Source organism: Penicillium citrinum, assembly GCF_028827155.1.
Source record: "Penicillium citrinum strain IBT 23319 chromosome Unknown utg000011l:1.0-294111.0:1.0-294243.0, whole genome shotgun sequence".
Lineage (NCBI taxonomy): Eukaryota > Fungi > Ascomycota > Eurotiomycetes > Eurotiales > Aspergillaceae > Penicillium > Penicillium citrinum.
In genome coordinates, this window is record NW_026622696.1 from 62,971 (window position 1) to 75,708 (window position 12,738).

At 44.5% G+C, this 12,738-nt stretch overlaps 5 protein-coding genes across 5 annotated transcripts; 3 read left to right on the forward strand and 2 right to left on the reverse strand.

Moving 5' to 3' along the window:
* Positions 1–777: 777 nt before the first annotated feature.
* N7469_011546 (uncharacterized protein) lies at positions 778–2,721 on the forward strand (the record flags this gene model as incomplete). The annotated part of the gene is made up of 2 exons (XM_056650451.1): positions 778–2,238; positions 2,296–2,721. The coding sequence occupies 2 exons, from the start codon at positions 778–780 to the stop codon at positions 2,719–2,721; spliced, it is 1,887 nt and encodes a 628-aa protein (XP_056494960.1).
* Positions 2,722–4,703: 1,982 nt separating this feature from the next.
* N7469_011547 (thioesterase domain protein) lies at positions 4,704–5,834 on the forward strand (the record flags this gene model as incomplete). The annotated part of the gene is made up of 1 exon (XM_056650452.1): positions 4,704–5,834. The coding sequence occupies one exon, from the start codon at positions 4,704–4,706 to the stop codon at positions 5,832–5,834; it is 1,131 nt and encodes a 376-aa protein (XP_056494961.1).
* Positions 5,835–5,970: 136 nt separating this feature from the next.
* On the reverse strand, positions 5,971–7,440 carry N7469_011548 (glycoside hydrolase family 5 protein; the record flags this gene model as incomplete). Its single annotated transcript, XM_056650453.1, has 5 exons — positions 5,971–6,035; positions 6,098–6,467; positions 6,531–6,803; positions 6,863–7,045; positions 7,108–7,440. The coding sequence occupies 5 exons, from the start codon at positions 7,438–7,440 to the stop codon at positions 5,971–5,973; spliced, it is 1,224 nt and encodes a 407-aa protein (XP_056494962.1).
* An 804-nt stretch (positions 7,441–8,244) lies between these two features.
* On the forward strand, positions 8,245–9,080 carry N7469_011549 (glycoside hydrolase family 75 protein; the record flags this gene model as incomplete). The annotated part of the gene is made up of 3 exons (XM_056650454.1): positions 8,245–8,340; positions 8,401–8,760; positions 8,823–9,080. 3 exons carry the CDS (start codon positions 8,245–8,247, stop codon positions 9,078–9,080), a joined length of 714 nt encoding a protein of 237 aa, XP_056494963.1.
* Positions 9,081–9,406: 326 nt separating this feature from the next.
* Positions 9,407–10,979, reverse strand: N7469_011550 (glycoside hydrolase family 76 protein; the record flags this gene model as incomplete). The annotated part of the gene is made up of 4 exons (XM_056650455.1): positions 9,407–9,982; positions 10,048–10,506; positions 10,564–10,811; positions 10,883–10,979. 4 exons carry the CDS (start codon positions 10,977–10,979, stop codon positions 9,407–9,409), a joined length of 1,380 nt encoding a protein of 459 aa, XP_056494964.1.
* Positions 10,980–12,738: the final 1,759 nt, after the last annotated feature.

The following is a 12,738-nucleotide window of genomic DNA, read 5'->3' on the forward strand; positions in this document are numbered from 1 at the left end:
TTTACTTAGTATCTCAAGGGTTGAGACTATAATCCACGAGTATCAAATGCGATCAGTCTTATAAGTCTCATGGAGGAGATCTTCCAACTTTGTAGTACAAGACTACTAGTCTTAGACTTGCGCTCTGTTCACAAGGGGAAGTAATAATAATCATATTGAAGTAAACCCTAACACCCTATGGTATGAGCAGTCAACCATTCTGATGTATACTAGTCATTCCAGAATGATATATATTGTATGCTATATTATACTATAGTCATGATACTACGAATACTGAATAATATGCGAATATACAATGGCATCTAATAATTAATCAATTTGTTAAACTGATTCACTAGAATATAAATTATCCGCCTTTGACTCTTCTACATAGTACAATACTGGTAGTACTGTCTATGGATAGTTATATAACGATCTATCCATTAGTTATATAACTACTCGGAACCACCACCCGTCTACTTCTGATCTCTCCAGTCCACCATTTTCTGTTTTCACAAAACCACGTCAATTCGATAATATGTAATTATCCATCTTCATTTATATTATTATACAATTATCTATATGTATATCTATAATATGTATATATGTATATAGTATATTTGCGTGTTGTGCTGTTTTGGCAGGCGGTAACTCTGGGTATTATGACTCACCGCCTTCACCCACGTTGCCCCGCGAAGAACCGCTTGAAGCTTCATTTCGTCTTTCTTTCTTTTTTCTCTCTCTTCACTTCTTTACTTCTTCACTTCTTATTACGAAAGTTCAATTCAATGGAAGAATATGACTATCTCCTCTACCGTTGATCCTCTTGCCGTCTTTCCTCCAGAGATTGTCTTGCGGATTTTGGAGTTCTCCTCCGTTTCGACTCTCGCTGCCCTCACAGTCTCCTCTAAGGCCTGGCACCAATTCATTGACCTTACGCATCAAGAAGCCATTTACAATTCCAAATCCAAAGATCTCCAATCCTCAAGATGTCCAAGAGGTTCTTCGACGTCTCTGTCCGACGACGCTCACACCTATTCCCGGTTATTTGAACAGACCGAATCATGGAAGGATCTCTGCAAACGCCAGACTCTCCTCGCCAGTAATTGGGCTGATCGTCACCCGATGACTCAAGAGTCTGTCTTACAAATTGGTAATGATCCAGTCTGGCGTTTTCGCCCTGATTTCAAACGTCGGTTCTTCGTCTCCTCCTCTCACGCCGGTGGTCTCAATGTCACCGATATGGACACCGGTCGAATCCTCTGGCGACTCCCCTCTTCCTTGGATACCGACAGTGACTCAGTTCGTCCTTATGCGCATCTCGAATATCAAGATGGTATGCTGGTATTTGATCGGGAAGGCGATGCAGTCGAAGTTTGGCAAGCGGATCAAGAGGATGCTGCGAGGGGCGAGTTTCGACGGATTGCCATTCTCAACCACGATTGTCAGACAAGAGGTTTTCAATTGTCATACTCGACTCTCTGCGTTGTGTCAAATCAGGGTCATGGCTTTGTTTACGACATGACCCAACGACCCCCGGTGTTGACTACCCACTTGAATATTGAAAAGGAGGCTGTGGGTCATCTCGACCAAAGCGAGGATGTTGTCATCTACTCTATTGGACAAAAGGGTTATTATGCGTATGAAAAGGCATCCGGAGAGTTCCTCGGGGTTCTGCAACCATCGCAGTGCACCGACAAATATCATATTCTTCCTCCGACCGCAAGTTCACCTTCTGCGACCGCAGCGTTGGCCGGTGCGGCACGCCATGGATCGAGCCATCGCCCATTCCCCCCGGGACCCCCTCGAAGAGACTCTCTTGTCCCCTTGGATGTCCACGACGGTCCACTCCCAGACTCCGAGCGTACGTGGGAAGGTGTGAATGAATGGGGTGCGGGTATGTTGGATGGTGATCTCTTCGTCGGTTTCTCTCGTTCAGGCAGTGTGTTTGTCTGCTCGGACTGGCGTAAAGCCATCCGGGACCAGGCAGGCCTGGTCGCCAATAGTTCCTTGATTGAATGCAAGTCCGATGGCTCGAGTTTTGACTTGGGTGGGTGGTTGTCAGTACAGAACCACCACTTGATGTTCGAAATCCAAGATCGCATTTATGTTGTTGCGCTGGATGATCGAAACCGAATTCAAAATGTCAAATTTCCATCTCGCGCTTCCTATTCATTGCTTACTAGCTCTGCGCCTCAGCTGGCGGTTCCCGTGAGTTTCATGACGTTGTGTGACGATGCAATCATGACTACTTACACGGTATGCAAGTCTCCTCTTTTGTCTCATACAACATGGCTAATCTCAGCGAATGCTTAGACCCTCGGCTGGAGACAATCCCTGGCGAATATCCCCGGCGACGTACCGCAACATGAAAATCCCGCACGTATCTTCCCAACAAAAGCTATACGAGTCGTCAGCCTGGCCCCGGACCCCATCGGTGCAACCAAAGAATCAGGCTCATCGGATACCCCTCAGACAGGCACTGGTGATGATCCTTTGGATCTCAATGCCCAAGATCGTCCCCCTGCAGATGATATGTGGCGCTCACAAGCCGGCCTTTTACAATTATTGAGTATGCTGGGTGATGAATTTGGTGAGGATGAAGACGAGGAGGAACTTCACGCTATGGTGACCGGTCTCGGAGAGGGTGAAGCCGACCTTGAATGGGAGGATGTAGACGACGACGACGATGATGATGATGAGGAGGATTCATCTCAAGACAGACGTGTCGAGGCTTCATAAATGGTCTCTTTTGTCACAGTACTCCAGCCGTGGCCAAGTGTGGGCAGACTCATTTGCACATATCATCCTTGTGTCTCTCATTTACGATGGTCACATCGACTTGGACTAACCTTCAACAGCAAATACCTTTTAGACTAACACGCTTACAGGGCGGATCAGATGTCGAATTCTACAATGTACCACCATGAACATGAAGTTATGAACCAGTTGGTGAATGTATACCATCTCACCCATCTCCGGACTATCTCTAGACCTCGTAAGTCGTGAGTATACTGTCAATTCTATATATCAAGTAATTGAGGTGATACTCTCTCGATGTTCACTATGTAGTCATAGTACGAGAAGAGTCCAAAATCACACCACCAGAACAGCTTTCCAAGTCATCCACAATTGAACTTGACTTGCTAGATATGAGAAGAGTCAAGATTGTCTCATTTTTCCATGAAATATCCAATTCAACTGGCCCTTGAGGACTTTCAGCCTGTCAGAATTTCTCCTCAATTCCGATCCTGTCTTCTGTACGACATCACAGATACAGTAACACAGATGCATCAGTGCGTATCTTCTATCAAAATGAAGTACTTTTTCTCAAGAAATGTGAGTCTTTGGTTAGATTCGTCTTAGGTCTATTCACAAGTAGATGTTCAACAATGAAAGCATGAATATCATCCTCTTCCACATTGTATCTGATCCATTCAAGCTTATACTGGGCCATTGTAAACTCATTTATAACATTATTTTATCTGGCAGAAATATTTACTGCAAATCTTAGTCTTCTTGCATCGATCGAGTCTGTTTCTGACTCTCGTCAAGCTGAGAGCGGAAGATACTCCACGGTGCAGTCAACTGCGCAACCGTGGCATCTTCAAGCTGGGCCATTTTGGAATTGTTGCAGCTAAAGATTGTTGATCAAAGCGTAATCCATTCATTACGAGTATACCAATTAACATGAGTATATAAACTGTCAGTATACTATGATATCTTTTGATGTTTGCTGTCATTTATATTGACCATTGCACTCGACTCTTCGCGGTGAAGCTGCTTATAGAAGTAGTGATTTCCCTTGCATATCAAGTCAATTATCTCCTTTAACACCAATCATGAAGCTTATAGCTGCTCTCTCATTCCTAGCAATCATCCCATTTACGATTGGCCAGGATTCAACAGGAGCCCAAACCATGAGTCCTTGTTTAGTTCGTCCCTCCTATTTTCCACATTATAGACTACTGGGCATCGTTTCTGATTAATTGAACAGCTTCAATGCAATAAAGAAGCAGCAGCAGCTATTAAATGCAGTAGTTTCGAGGACATCGCATGTGCCTGTCCAAGTGCCGATTATGTTGAAGTTCTCATGGATTGTTTGGCTGCTTCATGTACAGCAGCAGATGTCCTCAGTGAGATACCTATCCCTTCACTAATTATACTTAGACAAATTCATTCGCTGATCCTTTCAAGCATCTTTGAAACTTCACATGAAAATTTGCAAGATTCCTTTGGTGGCTCCTGAGAGCTGGTCATATTGATTTATCACGGCGAAATGAACGGCAAATGGCTCAGTATTTGCATATCGAGTTACAGTTTGAGATAGCCTAGAGAGTTGAGCAATAGCTCCAATATGAATAATATAATCTATAAAATCTGTAAATCTTTCTATCATCTCAACAAGTTGTTGATAGTCGTACTGCTGTAGTGTAGATGTATACCTTGGCCATTTATTCCCAGCTTTTGACAATAATTGGTTTCTCTGAAGAAATAAATCCAACCTTCTCTGTTAATCGTCACTCTTTCACATATTCTAATTCCTCTCCAACTGTTTGATTCTCACAATTCTTTCGTCTATCAAATTGACGTCGGCAATTGACGAAGCAAAGCGGGGGCGACCCGCAAAGACGCTTCGTGCAATTTCAACCTCCGAAATCTTCCTACTTGTACTTTCCCCTCAAGTCAGTATTTCATCAATATCTGAACATCCTTTTGTCCCAATGGCCAGCCACGATCATATTGATAGCCCTTCTCTATACCCCGGCGAAGTCCTAGACACCATTGGAGGGTTCTCCACGATCTACCACTATGCACCATCCCCTGTTGAAGATAAATCTTGCAAGCCATTGATTGTTCTTATACCAGGAGCAGTTCATCTCGCTCGGATCTTTTACGGAGGACATGAAGGACATCGCCGAGAGGACTTTTTAGTTCACTGGCTAAATAAAATGGGCTTCGGAGTGCTGTCTCTATCATATCCTCTAGAGACAAGTCCCTCGCTGATGCCAGCAACTGGATCATCTTTCAGTATTGCTGACTGGGGTCATCAAGCAGCCCTCACTGCTCAACTAATTGTCGATCGCCATTCTTTGTCCACTAGGTCGGTGATATTGGCTTCCTGGAGCATGGGTGGTCGAGTGGTTGTGCAATTCAATATCGCTTGCAAGCAATTGAATCTGAACGTCCTGCAATATATCAGTCTCGCTGCTACTCCTGGAATATCGGGTATTCGATCTACAGGTTCCACAGCAAATTGCACAGCAGCGGGCTACTTCGGTATTTCCCAACGAGTCGAAGCATTCTGCAAACAGCTGGTCGCCGTGAACGAGGCAAATCATGATAGAAAGGTCATTCCTCGCGAAACATACTTGCGAGAATATGTCGGAGCAACTCCAATCAACCTCATTGGCCTTGGATTAAAATATGACGGCAAAAACAGTTTCATCAAAAGCGATACCACGCACGAGGAGGACTCTCGGGTTTTCGACATTGAAAATTTCCCTTTGGTTTCCGCATTGTACCCAACCAGTCCTCAAGACTCGGGACATGCTCTGACAGATAAAGCGACATGGGGATTTCTTATGGCGTACCAGCTTGAATCCATGATCCCCAAACAACGCCTGAAGCATGCTGAGGGGACGTTGATGTGGGATAGACTCCGTACATTGTTCGATGTAGCGCCATCAAGAATGTCTCGACCGATAACAGGAAATCATTTCTTCTTTGTTGGGGAAAAAGGTGCCAGAGAAACGACCGATCAATTTATGGCTCTACTGCGTGAGGGAACTGCATTGCGTGAAGAATTGGCATCAATTTTGACTGCAGAAGAAAGCAAAAGCAATGATGCATAGTGAAACGATATTCGAGAATTATCTTAGGTTTTTATATCCATTACCCTCAATCTCAAGATAGACTACCTTATCCAAAAAGACTTGATTGTGTCGTTGAGTACTATTTTAACTAACTAGTCTTCTTATCCAACATGATTTAGCATGGGTTGTTGTTGTACTGTTCGTTCAGGTCCTTGTTTATGATTCCAGCATCGACAGCCTCTGAATGAGATGTTAGCCTTGGAAATACAATGGTGTAACTATTTCACTGAATGACCACTTACTCTGGTAGTTCCATTGCTCGACATTGACAAGGTTGTCGTCTGTCTTCCACGTCCAAAAGATCCATCCATTCAATGCCTCATATTGTCTCTGTTGAGCAGAGAACCACTTGGAGTAGGAGCTCGCATGATCTCCTGTCATTGGCAAGAAGTTGTCTCCTTTATTGTCGAAAGCTAAGCTCCATTCGCCCACGATTTTGGGGCTCACGTCTGACACTCGGCTATCTCCACAAGCAGCTTTGATCAGGTCTGCCTTTGAGGAGACCTGAGAAGCAAGGTAAATCTCGTAATTATGATCATCGAATAGAAGATTTTCTTTCTGGGTACCATTCAGAGATCGAGTCGGATTACCGCCAGAATCCCATTTATCATCCTGTTATATTCAATTTCAATATCAGTTTGTGGTCTTTCTTCGATGGGGTTTTATATCACCCACCATGACGGTGATGTGAAGAGCATCACCACTCTTGACTCCCAGAGACGACTCCTTTGCTCGAATGCGATCAATGGCCGATGGATAGAAGTGCTCAACCATCCAGTTCGTGTCGCCATTTTCTGTGTTTTGCAAGGGTTCATTCACGAGTTCCAGTGCTCCAACTGTTTTGTAGGCTTCTTGGTTGTTGTGAATCTGTTCAACCATCCACTCATAGAATTTGTAGGCTCTTTCGGCATTTCCATCATTTTGATAAAATTCAGGACTGTCGACATACTACATTTCATGAAATCAGCATGTCAGCCTCTTTACATTTAAGACAGACATCCACTTACACGACCGGTGAAAGCCTCATTCGCTTTTTGGGCCCCGGGAAGACCGTGCAGGTCTACCACAACGTACATTCCAGCATCGGCTGCCCATTTGCAGATGTTGCTAAAGTCTTCAACGGCATTTTTCCGGGGATAATATTCATTATCATTAATCAATTCTTCATGCAACCAGAATCCGACCGGAATCTTGATATTACATTAACACTCCTCTTGTCAAGGTAATTGAGGTATACTCAGATAATACTCACGCGAATGGTATTCAACCCATATGAAATCATCTTAGTGATATCGTCTTGGGTGATCCAAGTCTGCCAGTGTCTCTTGAATGCTTTGTTGGCTGCCTCTTGGCCAATTCCTTGCACGCATTCCCACTCGGCTTCATAATCACCACAGCCCATGTCATTCCATTCTCCATAGGCCATCCACTTCTCAATGATGAATGATGATCCTAAATTTACGCCCCGAATTTTACTCGTCCCCGATTTTGAGAATGATGAAAGCTCTCGACCCTCATCTGTTGGAAGCCAGGCATAGCCGAGGCGAATGCTCAAGAATAGAGCGGCAATGGACTGCAACTTCATCACGATAAGCAGATGGTGACAATGATATTACGACAAAACGATTGAAGCAAAGGAGATTAATCTACATTTATACTCTGGCATCTATGTAGAGAACTAATGCACTTCACCTTCTCGATGATCATCACCTTTTCATGCTCAACAGGGCTAATTTCGCCCCCAATCGTAAGACTGTGACCCTTCATGTCGATCATCTCCTCTTCGCGTTTGCGAATGCGAGCCTCTATTCTTCACTCTTTTGCTTATACCTTTGCCCCACTCTCTGCGATTGGCCTCTGATATTGAAGAATTTCAAACGCCAATTCGATTCTGAAACTTCTCTTCATTCCAACCTGTTTCCCTTTTGGGGAACTGGTCACCACAATTTATATCATATTCTCAAATGATATCCTGCAGACTCAGCCACAAATGAATTTCAGGGGTCCTCCGGGTCTGCTTATGCCCCACTGGGATTTTTGAAGTAGTAGATTGATTGAACCTCAATATTACTGCGGTTTTTCATGAATCATCCGCTTGATTCAGCCCTGATGTTACCTTGTTGCCTCTTCCCTGAATGATCGTCACTTACGATTCCCACCATTGTCTTGATTGGTCTCCGTCCTTCTCTTTCTTACTATCGGAGCTCAAATGTCTCTGCTTTCGAAACATTGCATTTGCAATGGCTTCAAAAATCCAGCACCCCATAATCCCGATCCGGAATAGAACTGCGAGGCTCATCACATATATGCCAGTGATTTCGCTCTTCTACATTACTTAAAAGGACTTTTCAGCTTTGCGCTTCACGTCAATTCAACTGCCAGAGTCAAGATGCACATCTTTGCCACTATCACTCTTTTATCAGCAGGCATTGCTGCCGCATATGACCTGCCTGACAACCTCAAGACAATTTATGACAACCACAAGGTATCTTCTCAAGAATGAACCCCATCGCACGAAACTTTGAGCTAACCTGGAATGAAAAAGTCTGGAAAATGCAACAACAAGCTTGCCGGTGGCTTCTCTGATGGAATCGACGGTGCCCACACTTTCGCCTATTGCGGAGATATCGATGGAGTGATCTACTTGCACAGCTCAGCCAATGGCGGACAATACGACAATATGGACGTGGACTGTGATGGGTTGAATGATAAAGGAGGCGATTGCGGTGCGGATGAGACCGGACAAGGCCAGACTGCGTTCAAGGACGAGCTTAGCCAGTATGGCATCGAAGACTTGGATGCCAATGTTCATCCCTATGTTGTCTTTGGAAACACCAACTTTGATCCCCAGCAATATGGCATGGAGCCTTTGAGTGTCATGGCCGTTGTTTGCAACAACCAAGTGGTATGATCTTTTCTTTTCTCCGTCTATCCTATTCTATGCCCGGAGAATAACACATGTGCTAGCTCTATGGAATTTGGGGCGATACCAATGGTGAGGACTCCACCGGAGAGGCATCCATATCTTTGGCCCAGATGTGCTTCCCCGACGACAACATCAACGGAAACAATGGCCACGGTGATGAGGACGTGCTTTACTTGGGGTTCACCGGCAAGGATGCTGTCCCCGGTGGCGATGCCGACTGGCAAGCTGGAGACCGCAATGCATTCGAAGAGAGTATTAAGGACCTCGGTGATAAGCTGGTTTCTGGCTTGAAGGCATGAGCTTCATCCATGTTACCTTTATGTCTTTTCTGCTTTTCCTTTGATCTCGAAGCTATCCTCTGGACCATATGCGAGGCACAAACCTTGTTGAAATTTTGTCGGCTCAGCATTTACATGTACCACAGTACAAGACCCGGAAATAACTATTCTTCGTCTTTTCTAACACCAGGAGATCATAAATTTATCTGAAATTTGAACTCGTCTTGTTAACTTGGCTTAGCCAATATAAGAATGTATTGAAAAAAGCCTATGCCCTAATATATTCTGAAATTCCCATTTCTACCAAACGCCATGCGATATAATGCAAATAATGATCAGCCCAATGTCTAACCACCCAGAACGGTCCACCCCATCAGAGCAACCCATCCAACAATAAAAACGACAGTGAGTATTCCAGCACCAGCCCTATCGCCTGTAGTAATAGCACTCTGAGTACTTCCACCACCAGTATGGTCATTATTGCCAGCATTCGGGTTGCTACTACTATTTCCTCCAGTCGTCGATGTCACCGGGCCCGTTTTGTTGAAGTAAACTAGATTCGCCACGAATATATCGCTTGCACTGATCTGTTCCTCCATTCCAATCCATCCATCATACTTGGATTGGTACCATCGCACACCACATGTGTTGTTATTGTGACCCGAACAAGATTTCGCGGCGGCCTGCGCCGACGTTTGTAATTTGGGCATGATAGTGTCGAAAGTTGAGGGGACCAGTAAGGCAGTAAACGATAGCCATGAAGATACAAGTCCTTTGAACAGAATCTCATTGTTATTGCATGACTCCGAAGGCTCGCAGGTAACTTCCTCGAAAATGCCTCCATTGCTCGAAGGGAAGAAAGTGTCTAATGTCGTGTTCAAGAGCCCATTGGTTGCTTCAAGCCAATACGAGCTGCCGTTAGTCTGCAAAAAAAAAAAAGACATCATCAGTAAACATCTTCGACATAGTGTATTGATACAGAACTCACATAATTGTATAGATAAGCTGCACCCATCATATACGTCCCATAGTTGTAAGACCATTGAGTATCTCCCCGTGTTCCACAATTATCCTCCATATTTGTCGAATCTGAAACATCCCATGTTGAATTCTTCACCAATGGGGAGGAATCTTCCGATACTGACCAGTCCCAGATCTTGTTAGCCCAGCTCAAATATGTCGAATTCCCCGTATAACGTGCCAGGCGAGCAGAGAGTTGGAAGAGTCCACCATTCGAGATGGAATTCTTCATCGTGTATCCGCTTTGGTATGGGAAGATCTGCCAACGCATTCCACCATCGCATTTCGTTGTATCCCATCGTTTGATTTGCGTGTTGAAAACACCTTGGGCGAGCGAAAGCCAGGAGAATCCATCCGATACATCTTTGAATCCCAATTCAGCCGCTGTCATAGCGGCGACACCCCAAAACATTTGATCATCATTTCCCTGATGAAACTCATTAATACCAGTTCAACAGCCAAATGATTCTCGTTGATTCCTTACCAGATAACTACTATAATTTGTAGGCATGTAGTCTCCATCATCACCCGACTGCCACTCCAGACCAACTCGTAGCTCGTCATTGTACGTTGTATCGCCGGTATAGTACCAATATTGTAGAAGTGCCAGGAAAAGAGCCGAACCTTCCCACCATTTGTCGGGAAAGGCACCGGGGATATGACCAGTCTCATTGCCATGATAATAGGTCATCATAGCATAAATACTTGTGCTAGCGGCATTCTTGATGGATTCTGGTCGAACAAAGGTCAGTTAATTACATTCGTTCCGATATGTATCAAATCAAAGACCAACTGTAGCGTACGTTCGTCGCTAATATCCAATTCAATGGCCACAGCTGGGCTGGGCATGAATATTGAAAGAAGCAGGCCCCTGAGGAGTCCCGCTCCTGATAGACGCATATTTCCCGGAGATAACAAACTCAGATTTGTTTTTATGAATCGTTGATATAGTGGATCGGCTTATCCGAACTAGTCTCGGCAATAGAGAACCAGGTCTAGATGAAGAAAAGAAAAAGCAGTTGTTCAGTGTGGACAAGCAGCCATCAAGGAACAAGTTGATCGAGGGAAAAGTTCAGAATCTGACAAAATTCTCTAAGATCAGAGCGCCCCATCTAGCGTTAGGAATCAAATATAGCGCCAGCAGGCATGCGTAATCCTCCACGCTAGCGTCGTCAACTTTTATGTTCAAGCGACGCCTCCCAGTGGGTCATCGCCAAGCTTTAGCAAGCTTCGGCGTTGGCGATGATCAGCCACTGCAGAAAGATTGCATGTTGAGAGATTTTTGGTGGAAGTTCCCCAGATCTCACAGGATTTGTAGATGAACCAGGCCTGTTTCGATACTGATTGCTCGTTCATGATTCCCCGCAGTGGAGTGCTTGTGGTTGTTCAATATCAGTTTACGCCATGATGGATATGGGCTCTTTACAATTGGATCATCCACGATCGGCATCCCCAGATCATATGTTAATCAGATCAGCAAAGTTCAATCTATCTTTATCTTTTTACAGCAAACAAGACACAAATAAGTCAAAATTGATCATCCATTACCTACAGTCCATCTCAGGCTTGAAATGTTTTGCCTCTTCCGAGATAAAATTACGCTAGCCTAGGCCATCGGAACTCGTCCGATCCAGCAAAGTGAAACATTTCGGGGCGCCTCATGGACGAATTGCATTCTTCTTTCTCACATTTGGCTAAAATTACACCCGACGAGGAAGAGAAAAGGGGTGAAAGGCGTAAGGCATCGAAATTTGATCCGAGCTACCCGTGGCCCACTTCATGTCAATAGTGAATATCGTCTAAAAATCGTGAATCCTCACGATTGATCCTATCTTTTCTCGCTCGTCCTATGTTTTTCTCTTTGAGCATCCTGAGAACTTCAGGCAGATATCTCTCGTCTGGTACATATGCATCATCATGAAATCCCAGTGATACTATCACGAAATAAGCCCTCGTTAACCTTTTCATTTCTTTGCCTCCACTTTTTCCAAAGTCAAGCGTCTTCTAAAGAGGATCCACCTTGAAATGCTAAGTCCGTTTGCCGAAATTTCCATTTTTTGGCTACTGCCCTGGGTGCTTCTAAATTTGCTTGAATCCATCCATCCTTTTCCAGTCTGATATTCGCTGTTGCAAGTCGCTAAGTGCAGTAAGTTGAAAATTTATGATTATATCCACGTTGTCCAGGCTGGCAAGAGTCTAAATGCAGGCATCATCTCCTCAAAATAAGCATCAAGCCAGCACATTAAGAATGCATTATTGTTCGCAATATGCACGGACTTCCCTAACAGACTTGAATTGAGGGAGATCTTCAAGCCACAAGCGCTGCCCGTTTGCTGGGACCACTGCTTTGGAACCGCTGTGAGATTGCCAAGAATTGCCATGCGATCTCTGACTTCCATTAGAAATTCAAGCTTTTTGAGCAGCGTGCTTATTACCCGTAAGCGATACTCGGCACTTCCTGTGGATTTGCGAAAAGGCAGCAGTTTTTGCACTCAAACGAATACGAAACAGCCCGACTATACGATGAAATGTATCGAAATCAAATATGTTTTCTCTAAATCCACCATGTAATTCTAGGACCGACGATGAAAGTTGGTAATGCTACCTCCTATCGAGGGCCTCCGGGGCACAAACGCAGCGGTAGCAGCCCGTCAAAACA